The sequence below is a fragment of the Caretta caretta genome, chromosome 5 (genome assembly GCF_965140235.1).
Source record: "Caretta caretta isolate rCarCar2 chromosome 5, rCarCar1.hap1, whole genome shotgun sequence".
NCBI lineage: Eukaryota > Metazoa > Chordata > Testudines > Cheloniidae > Caretta > Caretta caretta.
Genome location: NC_134210.1, coordinates 47,551,124 through 47,567,050, shown reverse-complemented (window position 1 = coordinate 47,567,050; position 15,927 = coordinate 47,551,124). Strand labels below are relative to the sequence as shown.

At 42.2% G+C, this 15,927-nt stretch overlaps 2 protein-coding genes across 4 annotated transcripts in view; one reads left to right on the top strand and one right to left on the bottom strand.

The window, feature by feature from the left end:
• Nucleotides 1-15,927, top strand: part of IQGAP2 (IQ motif containing GTPase activating protein 2) — a 242,355-nt gene that overhangs the window by 166,330 nt on the left and 60,098 nt on the right. For all 3 annotated transcript variants that reach the window (XM_048851522.2, XM_048851521.2, XM_048851523.2), the window contains one exon: nt 7,927-8,017. In XM_048851522.2, the coding sequence (XP_048707479.1) occupies nt 7,927-8,017 (91 nt within the window). The remainder of the gene's footprint in view (nt 1-7,926; nt 8,018-15,927) is intronic.
• F2RL2 (coagulation factor II thrombin receptor like 2) lies at nt 510-4,769 on the bottom strand. Its single transcript, XM_048851537.2, has 2 exons — nt 4,529-4,769; nt 510-2,449 (listed from the first exon to the last, which is right to left on the bottom strand). The coding sequence occupies exons 1-2, from the start codon at nt 4,590-4,592 to the stop codon at nt 1,359-1,361; spliced, it is 1,155 nt and encodes a 384-aa protein (XP_048707494.1). The 5' UTR covers nt 4,593-4,769; the 3' UTR covers nt 510-1,358.

Sequence of the window (15,927 nt, the reverse complement as noted above, 5' to 3'; positions counted from 1 at the left end):
GAGTTGACGTAGCTTAGTTCGACTTATTGCAGTGTCTACACGAGAAACTCTCCCATCAACTTACCTTATGTTTCTCATTCTGGTGGACTATTGGAGTCGACAGGACAGTGATCGGCAGTCAATTAAATGGGTCTTCACTAGACCCGCTAAATCGACACCCCGGTGGATCGATTGCCACAGCATCGATCCACAGTAAGTGTAGACAAGCCCTATCTTCTTTTCTTGCTTTTTGAAGTCCTTTCTCTGCTACTTTAAATGTGCTTTTTCTCTCCTTTTGCTCTGTGGAAAAACTCTCAAAAAAGCAACCCAAATCACTAATTACTGCAAAGGAAAGAGTGAAACCTTTTTTTAAAAAGGTACGTATTTGAGAACGCAATGTACTCAGTCTCATAAATTACAGTAATTTTAGGTGTTGCTTGTAACAGTGGCAGGTAAACATTTTTAGACAGATGTGATTTTAAGTTGTCTTCTTTTTAAACAGAGAAGACTATATTCAGTTTCTTCAGCCATTTTTTATTTTATTTGGCCTTTTATTGGCAAAACCAAAGTTCAATAAAATGCAGCATACTCACCGCCCTTGCCCCTCCCCCCACCCAGAAGAGCTCCTGTTCATATAAGCAGATGTTACCTACAATTTAATTGTCATCCTTTTAAGTAAGAGATGTGGAGGTTAAAAGCAAGTGTCTGATTTGCAAGTATTAGGTTGGACTGTACCTGATTTTCATTACTCCAGTACAGTGGTCCTCAACCTGTGGGCCACCTGTGGCCCAGTTCGCACACAGTTGCAGCCTATAAGTCGCTTTTCTTCGTACTGCACTTCAAAAGTGAAAGTGTTTCTATAGAGGGCAAGATAGAAATCCGCATTGCTACACATTGATCATAAGTTAGTGGTATTAGGTATTTTCAGGGTAGCCAACCCAAAGTTTTCAAAAATAGTGATACTGGGTTAAAAATACCATTTGAGTCTTATTTGCCTTCTGCTGTTGGAGCTTTTAGGGTTCACCTATTTGGGCCTTTCTCCATAGCAGTGAGGGCTAGAAACTTTATATTTTTTTAAAAATGAAAACAGGTTCTCACCTGAATCAGAAGCAGTGGTTTCAAGAACAGCACCAAAACTTGTGGTAAAATTGCAAGAGTTGGCAAAGCTGTATTTTTAGAAGTCTCCTTTAACATAAAATTTGGAAGCATGTAAATCTTAAGAAGATGCTTTTGAACTGCTTCTTTCTTTTTTCATTAAAAAAGACCAATTAGAATTTATAAAACAATAGTTAATTGAGGAGTGTGTTTTTTATTTTGATGAATTATCAGACATGTATATATCTGTCACAAAATAATAAATGTTGGACATTTAATTTAGCTCATTCTTCTCTGGATATTTTAACCATTGTGAGATAAACATTGGATTGCTCTCTGATTTTGGATGTCAGATAGTAAAGGAATGGATCAAGGCAACTGTTTAAACTGCTTAGAGACAAAGCAATAAGATAGAAAAAATACAAGCCATCTGTTTTGTTGTAGTAGTAATTAACATGATGGACAATAAGTATGATGTTACTTGGTGTGAAGCAAATGGCAAAAATCATAAGGATCAAGAGACTTATTTTAACATACCAAAACCACTTCTGGTCATAAGTATTGAGTGTTTGAATAATTGAGATGTAACAAAAAATAATAATGGTCAGTGGTATTACAAATCCAAAGATTGCTAAAGAGATGAAGTAGTAGAATTGGAATGGTGATAAAGTTTCACAGGCATTATGTACATCGTGGCAGGTAAAGATATTTAATTGTTCCAAGTAGTAGCTTTGCTTCATTATGCAGAATGGCAGCATGTACAGGAAAACAATTGTCCACACAATGCCACATACTAGTGTTGCATAGGTACGCTTTGGTAGACTTTTGTAGGTGAACGGATGAACAATAGCCACATAACGACTGATGCTGATGCACATGAGGAGTAGAATGGAGCAATACATATTGCCATAGAAAATGGCAGTCGTAGTTCGGCACATTATTTCTCCAAATATCCAGTTGTTTCCATTGAGATGGTATGCTATCTTGAATGGCAGTATGATACAGAATAGAAAATCTGATATGGCTAAATTTGTATAGAAGATGGCAGTACAAACAGATCTGATTCTGAAAAACAGCATCCACAGAGTGATGGCATTTGATGGCACACCTAATAAAACTACAAGAATATATGTTGCAGGTACTAGTTTGGTGCTCAAAGAACTACTAAGGTACTCCATTGTGGTATTGCTAACTTTCAGAATTGAGCCATTTGACTTCCCTGAAGAGCATTTGCGTTCTTTGTTATGAACAGTCTTTGTCCAGCCTTCTATATCAGAAGGGGGAATATAATCGTAAGTCCCTTGTGGCATTCCATGAAAGGTCTTAATATCAGGCACATCTTGACTTGTGGAGCTGTTCTCACCATGTTTAGAATCTAAGATTTAAAAAAAGAAAACAAGTAAAACGTAAGATAAAACATAAAACTCTGGACAGAGTCATGATGTATACCTTTTTTCTGAGAGAAATTAGTGCAGCTCTAATCTGAAGAATGATTCTATAAAAATGGCATTGTGGGGTACTGTGTTGTCTCCAATTTCTGTATCGTGTGGAATGGCAAACCCCTCATAATTTTATTTATAAATGGACTCTCAGCCCTGAATACTCAGGTGGACTTGAGCAAGCTGCAGTCTTTCTGTTTTAAGAATAATCATCATTTTTTGATGACAGAGTTATGCTTATGACATCTGTGCAACCTCATGTTGCTAGTGGATTTTCACAGGTGTAACTTCTTGAAATTGATTAACCATGCTGATGTAGAAAGAGGGAATATAATTGTTGATTCGCATGCCCTGAACTGTTGGCTCAGCAGTGCAAACAGGAATAATAAACAGAAACTTTTGTCACTTAAGCAAGCACATATGACTATGTAAAAGGCAAATACGTTGAATAAGATGGTGCCATTTTTACATACCCATTTTTCAAATTAGAACTATACGTAGAAATGTTTGCCCTTTATCTTTACATACAAAATCTTCCTTATATGGTATTCAAACACCTAAGAGGCTTGTCCCCACCCTTTCTTTAAAACAAAACAAAACAAAAAAACTAGCTACTCTGCTCTTTACCTCTTGGCTCAGAAGGCAAACCAGATTCCCTTCTGTTAGCATGAAGAAGCAATGCTACTCTGAAACGAATGATATAGCTATTACTCTCCATTGTTATGGGGCAGGGTAGCTTTAGTCTTAAGTACTGAAAATGGAGCTGATCATCTGTGTTTTATTTCTGATTCTACAGCTGGCAAATCTGTCTGCTTCAGTTCCACCATGTGGTTATCCTTACTGTGCAAAGTGCTTTGAAAAAGAAAAAATATGTATGTGAAAGGTGCTATGATGGTAGCTATTGATTTACTTGCTTGCAATTCATTACACTTTTGCAGATAACTCTGAAAATGTCACTAAAGTAAATATTCTCTTACTATTTAGACAAAGATTAATGGGCATATTTAGCCTCTTCTCCTAATGTCAGCAATCCTGATAAGGCTTAGCATAGAATTTTGTAAAGAAGTGCTAATACCAAAAGTGTGCAAAACAATAATAATCCTACTTTGTACCTATATAACATCTTTCACTTGAATCATGTAGCTGTAATAAAGTTTTTGCTATTGGTATAATTAGAATCCTAGCTCCAGAATTCTGAACAAACTGTAAGATGTAGAGCAGTCCTGTCTGAATCTTTGAATCCTAGTCTTTGTCCTAACGTGACATAACTAATTTCTTCTGGATAAAAAAAATATACAGGAAATATCACATAGGTCGAGGCATTGCAGACGGTTAGAATGGGCAGCCATGATAGAGTGTGCATAGGTAGCAGATTTGAGTAAGACTGTGCTATTTTTAGTCACATCTCTGGGCATGGCTGCCCTTTAAAGAGACTGGTGTCAGCATTTTTTAAATAAATAAATACAAAAACAATTAATCTTCATAGAAAATGCCTAGTTCTGCTCCCACTGAAATCATTGTGTTTTTCCCAGAGTCTCCAGTGAGACTCTGATTTAGGCCCAATGTTTTGGAATGGTGACTTTCCCTAGGTATTTAGGATACAAATTTCCCCCCCCCCCCCCCCCATCAACTGAGTTTTTTCCTTCTAGTGGTACCTTCTTGGAAGTGTTAATCCTGTATTTATGATGCCCTCTTTCTACGCAGAGGGTGTGATCCCACAAATTCAGTACTGTCACATCACTGTAGGAACAAGTACTGTAGAGGAAGTGCGTTATGTAGGAAATCACATTTCAGTAAACACAAAAACAATTGCCTTTTGTTTGTCAATTAGCAAAACTATCAAAGGCCACTGTGGGGAGAAATAGAGCAATCAAAATCTGCCTCAGCTGATGTGGTGCATCAGCCTGCTGAGGGTACCTGTAGCTGACAAAAGCATCTAAAAGATAAGCGCAATGCTCATGGTACCACTGAAATATACAGATAATATAAAATACAACTAGAACCAGAGGGCTTACCTCTTTGCTGTAGACTTGAGGACAGAGACAGTAATCCAGTTATAATTAAGACCAATGTTTTCATTGTTGCAAGTTAAATCCAGTTGGAAAAATAAAGCCTCTTTAATTCAGTTGAAAAGGTTTTTAAATCCACATTTTTGCGTGAAAGACCTTGGAGTTTTACGTCTGCCATCCAGAAGCATTCTGTGTGTACAGGATCTATAGTAACTAACTAGTTTGTTCTTTCTCTAGTACAGCAATAGGGTGTGACATCTGAATGTGTAAATATACATGACTCAGTTTCAACCTCTGGCTGATACGGAAGAGATTAAATTACTTTAACTTCTGTAATTTAACTCCTAATTTACCATGAGCATGAAGAGGGGTAGTTGTTTTTTTTGTTTTTTTTTTTTAAGGTCTTTCTGTACTTTGTTGGAATTTGTACATAAAAATATTCAGAAGAAAATATTTCTGCTTAGAATATTCACAAAGTGTTTGACACCTGGAGTCCCCAATCAAAGATCAGACCCCTGTTGAGCTAATATGTACAGAGATGTAGTAAAAAGAAAGTCGATCTCCTAAAGGCTTACAAACTTGGTTAATTACAAGAGGAAACAAATGCATGGTGTTGGCAGGGATGGGGAAGGGAGGATGAGGTAACAATGATACAACCATGTTTCACACAGACTAGCTGGGTTCTGCTCTATCTTGTCATCTGCCTATCAGTTACCAATTGACAGTGGTCTGTAGGCTGTCTGTCCTGTCCCATCTGCTTTGTTTAAACAGTTCCTGTCCCTGACCAGTCTACATCTTTAGGAAACTTTACACAAATTATTTTTTAAAGTTTCCTATGTGTCACATGATGAGTGACTAGCTTCCAGCAGACAACTTCAAAATGTCTTAGCAACATTGGCTGGCTTCTAACTTACTGGTAAGATTAGAATAACAAATTATTACCTGGCCCAGGAGCCGTATGCTTACCAGCATTATAATAATTCTGAAAAAATCTGAGATCCTGGGGAGTTAAAATATTCCATGCCTCCCTCCCCAATCCCGAGGTTCCAGCTGAAGTTTAGTGACTCTTAGTACTGACTCACCCTTTAATAATACTCTGAACAAAGTAATTTTGATTTGTAATAGCTGCAACATACACCTCACAATGAGTGTGAGGTATAATTGATTCCGATCATATTTGTAAGGCATTTCTGTTCTGAAATTTTTGTCCTCCTGCATAGCTTGTGCCTAACTTGACAGTTTGGGAAGTGAAGTGTATTTTGAGTTTAATTAAAAAGTTTATTGTTTGGATGGAAGATCTTTGAACCTGATGCCAGAATTAAAATATTGTGAGACTAATGTGAGACTGTTGTATTGTAGTTTTTTTATAAGAAAATAAGCAAGCAGTAAAGTGTTCTGCAAGCTTACAGGTGTTTCCTCTGTAAATCCTCATAGCAAACTTGGGGAGGAGAAGGAAGGAGAGAGAAAAATTACACTAACTTAAGAAAAGGAGTTGACTTTTTGTTCCTGCTGTTTAAGGCTCAAAAATGGTGGGAAAAGTGACCTGAAATGCAAATTGTGTTCACAAATGCTTTTTCTGCATCAGTTTGTACTCTTCCCCACTGTTATAATTGGAATCAAATGCAGTTTACTATAAGAAAATTCATGTGTAAATGCCAATGCAAAAACATTCATGTGTTCATGGATAGTTACATTCTTGTCACACTTACCACACAAATATCTGTTCCACTTTTCTAATGAAAGAGCTTTTACACATCCTCTCTCCTCTCATTACCGTTACATTCGCAAAGTACAGATTCATTTGGGTTTTGGCTTGAAATAAAATAAATTAAAACACTGAGATCCACCGTCAAACTGATTCACCACTCAATAGACTATCTTAGCATTCCATCCCTATGTGACATTTTCCTCACTTTCATTTTTTATAGGCATATATTTGTACAATTTTATGTCTTTGCTAAAGTGACATTTATGGGTTTCATAACCTAATGTAACTCGTGCTTTTGTGTTTCTCTATGGAAAGTCTCCCTGTGTTACATGAAAATTTTCAATTTTTTTATTAGCAGTTACCATTTGTATCTTCATTGAGCAATGGAAGCAATTTACTTCTGCAGTGAGAGGTTGACTGTCCTCCAAACCAACTGCTGACACTGTAACATTGCTTTCCAGTTAGTTGTTAATGGGTGTGGACTTTGATTCCTGAACACTGAATAAGACCATTTAAGTACCTCCTAAATCAGTCTTCCCTGCAATAGCATCTAGCACTTTTAAGTTGGTTTTGGCAGTAGTGTCCTCTGGCTTTACTACTTCTCTGATATCCCAGGCATTAATTTAAGACTTGTGTGCTATAAATTGTGCCATTCTTTGAGATTGCGGGGGGAAAAACAAAATCCCAGATTTCTGGTGTACAGTTACTTAAGTGATGAATGCACTAGAAACACCTTAACTGAGCTTAACTTCAGTCTGACATTACTAGGGTCTCTTCTTTTGTGCTCACAATTCTGCATGTTAAATCATGCCTGCAGTTATTTACTTCAGTTTGTCTGTATATTTAGGCACTTAAACCTCCAAATGCCTAAGTTCGGACTGCAAATTTGAAGCACACAAAATAAGCTGTTTTTGAAAATTTGGCTTGTCTTGCGTATGAGGTAGAATTAGATAGTCTGTAGTTATAAAAATAACGCCTGCCCTGGTATGTACTTCATGTTTCAAAAAATTCAGGAATTTAAAGCAATCTTCGCATTAGTAAATCTGAGCTCTTTCTGTGTGAAAGTTCATACTGATATTTTTGTCTTTTTACTTGTCTGTACATATGTATGATTTCCAATGAAGAGCTTTGAAAGAAAAGTTAACTGTTTGTAACCTTCTATTGGATTGATGCCATGTCCTTGAGGAATCCTATTGCTGTCTGATGGTCTTACTGAATGCGCCTGTTCCTCTGTTTACTGGTGAATTATGGAAACTGAATTGTCACTCAATTAACTCTGTTCAGAAATCTAGGTCTGTCTTCAGTAGAATAAAACTACTATCCAAACTTTCACATGTTAAATGGAATTTTGCATTTTGGTGAACATATACTTACTGTGCTGAAGAAAAGTATGTTATCTAAACTTTAGCTTTTTTCTATAAAAAGAAAAGGAGGACTTGTGGCACCTTAGCAACTAACCAATTTATTTGAGCATAAGCTTTCGTGAGCTACAGCTCACTTCATCGGATGCATCTTTTTTCTGTGATTTTTTTTTTAATTTGTTCGTTGCTAGGTTCAATACAGTCAGATTAGGTTTAGTGTCCTCAGACTTTCAGAGAGGCTTTCTATCTAATGAAGCTTTAATAATGTGTGTTTTCAGACTGAGTTTGACTAATTGTATTTTATGTATAAATATTTCTCTATTCCTCTCTCCCAGGAATCTCATGATGAGTCAGCAGTTCTCTGGCTAGATGAGATACAAAAAGGAATCAGTGATGCTAATAGGAATATAGAAAAAGCAGCAAATTGTAAGTATCAAGCTGAATCTACATTGAAATACCATTTTTTTTCAGGATAAAGAGACCAGATTTTTAACTCTTTTTATTCATGTACACTTCAATATGATGGCTAAGTTAAGTTACAGTAAATTATTTTTAGGAAAACAAAATATACTTTTTTCATTACAGTAAGATTGAGGATGTTTTAAAATAAGAATTAAATGTAAAATAATGTAATTAGATCTATCCAAAACAGTTGTCCTTGTGTCTTTAGTAATTTTGGAAATTAGTATTACCCAAAGTAATAAAAGAGCAAAGGTTTCGAATGCTAATAATACATTTTCACAGAGCTGATGAAATACAGTATATTAATCTCCCTTGCATAGATATGAAAATAGATTCAAGGAGGGAATGAGACAAGTGAAGCATTTCATATGAGAGATTTTACTTGTTTGACAAGTTTCTATGTGGTGGTAGAAAACATTTGAAAGGAGCCCTGTGTATAAGTCGAAGTCCTGACCTATGTTGCAAGACTGAATTCCTACATGGTTACAGCCTTGGTTAGTCAGATTTCTTATTCCATAACAATGCCTCTTAACAAATGCCAGTAAATTCTCCAGCTTCGTCACATGCTTTAATTTTTCAAAGTATTTAAAAAAAAAAAAAGCTTTTTTGGTGGCTAAATGACGATTATTTCAATTCATAATGCAACAGTTTTCTTTAAATCTGTAAAAAGATGGTAGCATAAGAAAAGTTGGTTATGCTATTGAACCCAGGGTATGTATAATGTCAAAACTTTTTAGAAGACAGAGTACAAACAAATCTGAAGGATTTATAAATACTTGTGCAAACTGTACTGGAATTCCAAATTGAGAATGCTCCACAGTAGTGAAAGACTCAACTAGAAACAAGAACATCAGTTTTTTGACAAACATATGGAAATGCTGTGTGAGAAATGTCTTGAAGGGACTCTTTCTTTACGGTTCTATTCCTGAACATACAGAATGTGCTGAAAAATGCTTTTTTTTAAATTAAATCTCGAATCTCTTGGTAATGTGAAATGCACTTTGGTCACTTTTTGGCACAGTAAATCCCTTACAGTCAAACTTCCCCCAGCCAAAGAGACTTAAATGGCATTTTAGGGTGAAGCTTCCATATTTTTAGATAGTTTTAGTCAATATTTTTACTTAATTCTTGCAGTATTTTGACTGACTTGATAGGCTTTATTTATTCTGATTTGTCCTGTACTTTTGTGGTTGATAGAAGTACTGTATTTAAAGCTTTCATATAATAGCTCAGTTTAGCCCATTACTATAATTTTAATACTGAGGGCATGTCTGCACTTACCTCTGGAGCGATCGATCTACCGGGGGTAGATTTATCACCTCTAGTGAAGACACGATAAATCGAGCAATCTCCCGTTGACTCTGATACTCCACCAGAGCGAGAAGCAGAGGTGGAGTTGACGGGGGAGCGGCAGCAGTTGACCTACCGCAGTGAAGAAACCACGGTAAGTAGCTCTAAATATGTTGACTTCAGCTACGCTATTTTTGTAGGTTAAGTTGTGTAACTTAGACCAACTTAGCTCGCACCCCACCCCCAGTGTAGACCAGGCCTTAGTGTATCAAAAGAATAACTTCTAAATATTTTGATAGACTTCCTCCTGCTTTTTCTTAAGTTTTCTCCACAAAGACCACTTTCAAGTACTATGGAAAGCTTAAGTGTCATTTGCCTTATGAAAAATTATTTTCAGTCGCATTTCAGGTTATTTCTAATCTCTGTCAACTGGCCACATAGTGCAATTTGTGGAGCATTCTTTCATCTGTATCTGTATAACTAGGATTTTGCTGCTATTCACACTTATTTATTTTTAACTATACTATGTTCATGTCTCAATCAGTTTAGAATAGAGTAACTTGCTTTGAAATAATTTGTATTATTCTGTTCTTCGAGTGCTTGCTCATATTGATTCCATTTTAGTGTGCACGCGCCCACTTGCACAGTTGTTGGATACCGCTGAGGCAACAATTTCCAAAGGACCAGCTGTGGCACCCTCTGGAGTGCCACGCTCATGAATTGGTATGAGGTGCCGCTAGCCCTACACTCTCTCAGTTCCTTCTTATCACCCCTGATGGTTGGCTGAAGCACCTTCCTCTTGCCTTACAAGAGGATAGCGGTTTCTAACAGCCCATTGACTGTCTCTTTGTATATAGTTGTTAGTACTTTAGTGATTTAGAGTTAAGTGTTCATAGGTTAGTCTCAGCAGGAACTTTGCCCCAGGATGGAGCATGCCCCGTTTCCCCGGACTTCAAATCGTAATCATCCTGCAACAGGCCTATGCCTGTCAGTGACCCCCATAGCAGCTTCTTGAAGTGCTTGGGAGAGTCGCACATAAAGGAGAAGTGCAGAATCTGTGTAAACCTTCAACCGAAGACTCAGAAAGAGCAGGACATCCATCTAAAGGCCCTCCTCAGGAGGCTGCACTTCACCCGGCATCGGTGCAGAGCACCCCACCGGCACCAGGTTCCTCTTGGCACAGTTCCCCCTCGCTGCTGAACAAGAAACGATAGAAGAAGCAACATGGCTCCCCGGCACAGACCAAGGAGGGGAAGGGGGCAGGGTGTTGGCTAAAGAAGCCAGTTCAGGCCATATACCTGCCCTGGAGCTACAAGGGGGTACCACTCTGGCTGGACCCCCCAGCCCACCCAGGATCCGCCTCCAACTCCTGGGAGCGGTAGGGGATCCCCTGCACCTACTAGTGCATTCGATGCCCAAGGCCTTCCAGGCAGCTAGGGCCTTCTGGTGGGCCTATGCCATGCCTGGCAGCAGGTGTGGCTAAGATCCCTCAACTCAAGACCAAGCTAGTCATGGGGCCACTTCAAAGGACAGTGGAGCACTGCAGGTCCCCAGAGCAGAGTCATAGTTCCCTGGCTATGCAGCCATGAATCCCGACTCTGCAGCCTTGATCACCGGCCAGATGGCCCAGATCCCTGGCACCGTGTTCATGTGGATCGCCTGATTCAAGGCACCAGTCTCCGTATTCCAGGTACCGGCCTGCCTCCCACCTGAAAATGCCTCAGCACAGGTCCTCATCCCTTAGATGGCCCTCAACGCATCGATCTTCACTGGTGCAAGACCATTCACTGCCACGGTACGAGTCCCCATCACCCCAGCACTGTTCCTTGGAAAGGCGTTGGTTGCTGCCTTCCAGGCATTGGTCCCCCGCCAGACTCAAGCCTCCCCAGCCCCACCATGGTCTCCAGAAGGTGACTGGTCTGAGTCGGAGCAGGAGTTTAACCCCTCGCCAAAGAAACACTGATCTTCTTCGGCTCTGGAGATCAGCAGGGCACCTATGGGGGCCGCATGGCAGCTGGGCCATTGGCCAGCCCAATGACCTTATTGGAACCCTTGGGCCGTGTACCACTGGCACCGGGCTTGGAACACTGTGCAGACTCTGACATGGGGTTGGAAGAGCAAGTGCAAATGCCAAGGGAGCCATCCCCAGAGTGGGAAGGTGCCCCAGCCCCTCTCCCGTGGTGTCTTCATCGCCAAACGAGGCGGTGGTGGGCACCTCCCATGCCAGCCCTCCCAATGACTTTAAGGGGCACTGGGCCCTACTCAAAAGGGTGGCTTCCAACATGAGACTGGAGGCAGAGGAGCTGGCAGAGCAGTCGGACACCCTCTTTGACATGCTGTTGGCTGCAGTCGCAGCCCGGGTCTCGCTACCAGCCCATGAAGGGGTTCTCAGGATTGCTAAGGTGCAGTGGCAAACCCTCTCATCTATTCTGCCCACTTCCAAATGGGCAGAAAAGAAACATTGTCTCCACTAAGGGGTTTGAATATGTTTATACGCACCCACCCCCTGGGTCACTGGTTGTATTGGCAACCAACAAAAGGGACAGGCAGGGTCAGATGAGTGCCACACCTAAGAGTAAGGATGCCCAGAGACTGGACTTTTTTGGAAGGAAAATTTATTCAATGGCCAGTTTCAGGTGTCCAACCACGAAGCCTTGTTGGGGGAAGTATAACTTTAATCTGCGGGACTCCCTCAACCAGTTTAAGGAAGCTTTGCCACAGGACCTTGACCAAGAGTTTGCCACAATCCTGGAAGGGAAGGCAGTGGTAAGGAGCTCCCTCCAGATGGCCTGGGATGCTGCCAATTTGTCCATCAGAGTCATTGCCTCAGTGGTGGTAATGAGGCACAGCTCCTGGCTACAGTCCTCAGGTCTGTCCCAGGAGATGCAGTACTCCATCCAGGACCTTCCATTGGAGGGCACTGGGCTTTTCTCGGAACTGACTGATGCGAGGCTGCATGGCTTTAAAGAGCCCTGCCATTCTGCACTTGCTGGGCCTCCACATGCCACGGACAGTGAGGAAGCAGTTCTGGGCCCCTCTGCCCCTAGGTCCTGGGGTCCTCCTCAGCAAAGTGTCTACAAAAGAAAAGAAAGAGACCAGGGGAAAGGGTAAATGCTGTCGCCCCTCTTTCTCTAGTTTGCTGACACAACTCGGCTGTGCGAGACACCAATGGGGCCACAGGCTGGCGCTTTGATGGTGCACTCAAGGACAGCGCCTCAATAGAATTCCAGGATCCACCTTCCTATTCTTTCCTCAACCACCTGCGTCCCTTCCGGACAGCATGGTCACAATTAACCTTGCACCATTGTGCTCAGTATAATATCTTTCGGCTACACCCTGCAGTTCTCGGCCACCCCTCCCTTCCCCATCCCTCTTCAGGGACCCTTCTCACAAGCAACTCCTCGTTCAGGAGATGGAGAACCTCCTACAGCTGGGGGCAGCTGAGAGAAGTGAAAGGGAAAGGGTTCTACTCCTGCTATTTCCTAACCCAAAAGCGAAAGGGGGCCTAAGACCCATTCTGGACCTGCGGCACCTCAACAAATCTCAAGAAGTTGAAGTTTCACATGGTCTCCCTAGCCTCTATCATCCCTCCCTGAATCTGGGAGACTGGTAAACTGCCCTCAACATTCATATCTCCATCTTCCAACAGCACACGGTTCCTTCCTTTCATGGTGGGCCAATGCCATTTCCAATTCATGGTGCTACCCTTCGGACTCTCAATGATCCCAAGGGTATTTACAAAGTGCATGGCACCCAGTGGCTGCTTACCTGAGGTGTCAGGGTGTTTTAGGTCTATCCATTCCTTGACTGGCTCATGAAGGGTAGGTCTCAGGACCAGGTGCAAAGGAGCCTCGATATGGTACATTCCACCTGTCATGATGTGGGCCTGCTGATAAACTAAAAGAAATTGATCCTGACACTGGTGCAATGCATAGAATTCATCAGAGCGGTACTAGACTCCATGCAGGCCAGAGCCTTCCTCCTGGAGGCCTGTTTCCAGGCTATGGACGACCTGATCTCACATGTGAGCGCCCACCCACTCACCACTGCTCGCACATGCCTGAGGTTGTTAGGCCACTTGGCAGCCTGTACTCATGTGGTGCAGCACCTATGGCTCCACCTCAGAACCCTGCAGGCATGGCTGGCATCAGTCTATGTCCCCAACAGGTATGATCTAGACAGCATAGTCAGGATGCCAGATCATACACAGTCATCCCTGGAATGGTGGTTAAACCATGGGTCGGTGTCGAAGTGGGGTCCCTTTCTAGTCCTATCGGTGGCCCTGGTCTCCGATGCCTCAGACTTGGGTTGGATGACGAACAGGACCAGGGCCGCAAAGGGGAGTGCCGTGTATTCTACTCGATTCGCAGGATCGACAGAGGCTCCCTGTCCAATGCCTTTTTGCTCCTGTGGTTGGGGGCTCTGCTGTACACCTTCCCACCAGTGCCGTTAATCCACAGAGGCCTCCTGACGATCAAGCAGGACAAGGCGAAGGTCATTCTGATCGCCCCAGCGTGGCCTCGCCCGCGCTGGTTCGGCACCCTGCTGGACCTCTCGGTGGCAGCTCTGCTGCAGCTACCTCTCTGGCGGGGCCTGCTTTCCTAGAACCATGGCAGGCTTCTGCACCCGCATCTAGCCCTGCTGCGCCTGACGGCTTGGCTGCTGCACAGTTGAGTGTGGAGGAGCAGGAGTGCTCTGCTTATGTCCAATAGACCCTGTTGGGCAGCAGGAAACCCTCCACCAGGACGACCTACCTGACCAAATGCAAACTGTTTACGTGTCGGGCCTTGGACAAAGGTCTTCGGCCCGAACAGCCCTTGCTGCAGTCGATCCTGGACTATCTTCTACATCTCAAGCTCCTGGGCCTGTCTCTTTCATCCATCAAAGTCCACTTGGCCACCATTTCAGCCGTCCACGCTCCATTCCAGGGCAGGTCAGTCTTTGCTCATGACGGTCCAGTTTCTAAAGTGGCTCTATCCTCAGGTCCATGATCCCATCCTCCTTGGGACCTGAACCATGTACTGTCATGGCTCATGGGCCCCACTGTCATCCTGTTGGCCTCTTGCTCCCTTCTTCTGCTCTCATGGAAGGTCTCATTCCTGGTGGCAATAACTTCAGCTCATAGGATCTCTGAGATTAGAGCACTCCCCTTGGAGCCACCCTACACAGTGGTCTACAAGGACAAGGTTCAGCTGCGGCTGCACCCAGTTTTCCTGACCAAGGTAGTTTCGCAGTTTCATACCAACAAGGACTTTTACTTACTGGTCGTCTTCTCAAAACCTCATAAGTCAGATGAGGAACGCAGACTACGCTCTCTGGACATCGGGAGAGCGCTAGCCTTTTATATCGAAAGGACTAAGTCATTCCGTAAGTTGACGCAGCTCCAGCTCTTCATCACGGTGGCAGATAGGATGAAAGGCCTTCCTGTATCCACCCAGAGAATTTCATCATGGATCACTGACTGTATCCATTTTTGCTATGAATAGGTGAAAGTGCCACTACCAGCAATTGTAACCGCCCATTCAACCAGGGCACAAGCCTCGTCGGCTGCCTTCCTGACCTACATGCCGATTCAGGATATCTGCAGTGCTGCGACCTGGTCATCCACCCATATGTTCACATTCCATTACGCAATCACCCAGCAAGCCCAGGGTGATGCTGCCTTCAGTAGAGCAGTCCTGCAAGCCACACGACCATGAACTCCAAGCCCACCTCCAGGGATACTGCTTGTGAGTCACTTAGAATGGAATCGACATGAACAAACACTTGAAGAAAAAACGGTTACCTATCTTTTCGTAACTGTTGTTCTTCAAGATGTTGCTCATGTCCATTCCATTACTTGCATTCCTACCCCTCCTATTGGAGTTGCCAGCAAGAAGTTGCCAGCCCTACGGATAGTGCTGAGACACAAAATTCCAAGAACGGTTCTGTGGGTGTGCGCATACCTAGAATGGAATGGACATGAGCAACACATCTCGAAGAACAACAGTTACGAAAAGGTAGGTAACACCTTTTTTCCTTTACCTCTTGTATATTGTTACTTATTCAAATAAAGCAGCCTTCCTCAGGCAACAGAAAAGATCAAACCATATAAAATGCTGATCAACTATATGCAATAATGAGAATGGAGCACTGAGCCAAGCAAGAAAGAATAACAGATTACTAAACTCTTATATACAGGAATTTCCGAACTAAAATGTATAAATAAAATTGTAAATTACCCTGTCCTTATATGAAATGCTAAAGTAGCTTTCTTTTACCTTCAGCCTGTCTTGGGACCTGGAAATGATATCACTAGCAGTCAGCCCCCAGCTTGACCTGCTGCTCCTTACTTGAGAGGGAAAAAATTAGCTTTAAACGAGTCCAAGCCATTGCTGTACATGCCTGGGAATTTGCTCCCAGTCCAAGCAAAGGATCAACGAGTAAAGGTTTTAGAATAGGTATCCTGTAAATTTAATTGGCAACAATATACAGTCAAAGCTGGTTTATCCAGCACTTCACCAGCCGGAAAGCTCTCTAAAACGGCATTTCTGATCTTCATTGAAATTCCGGTTTATAGTCCGGTTGAGGCATGGGAGGGGGTT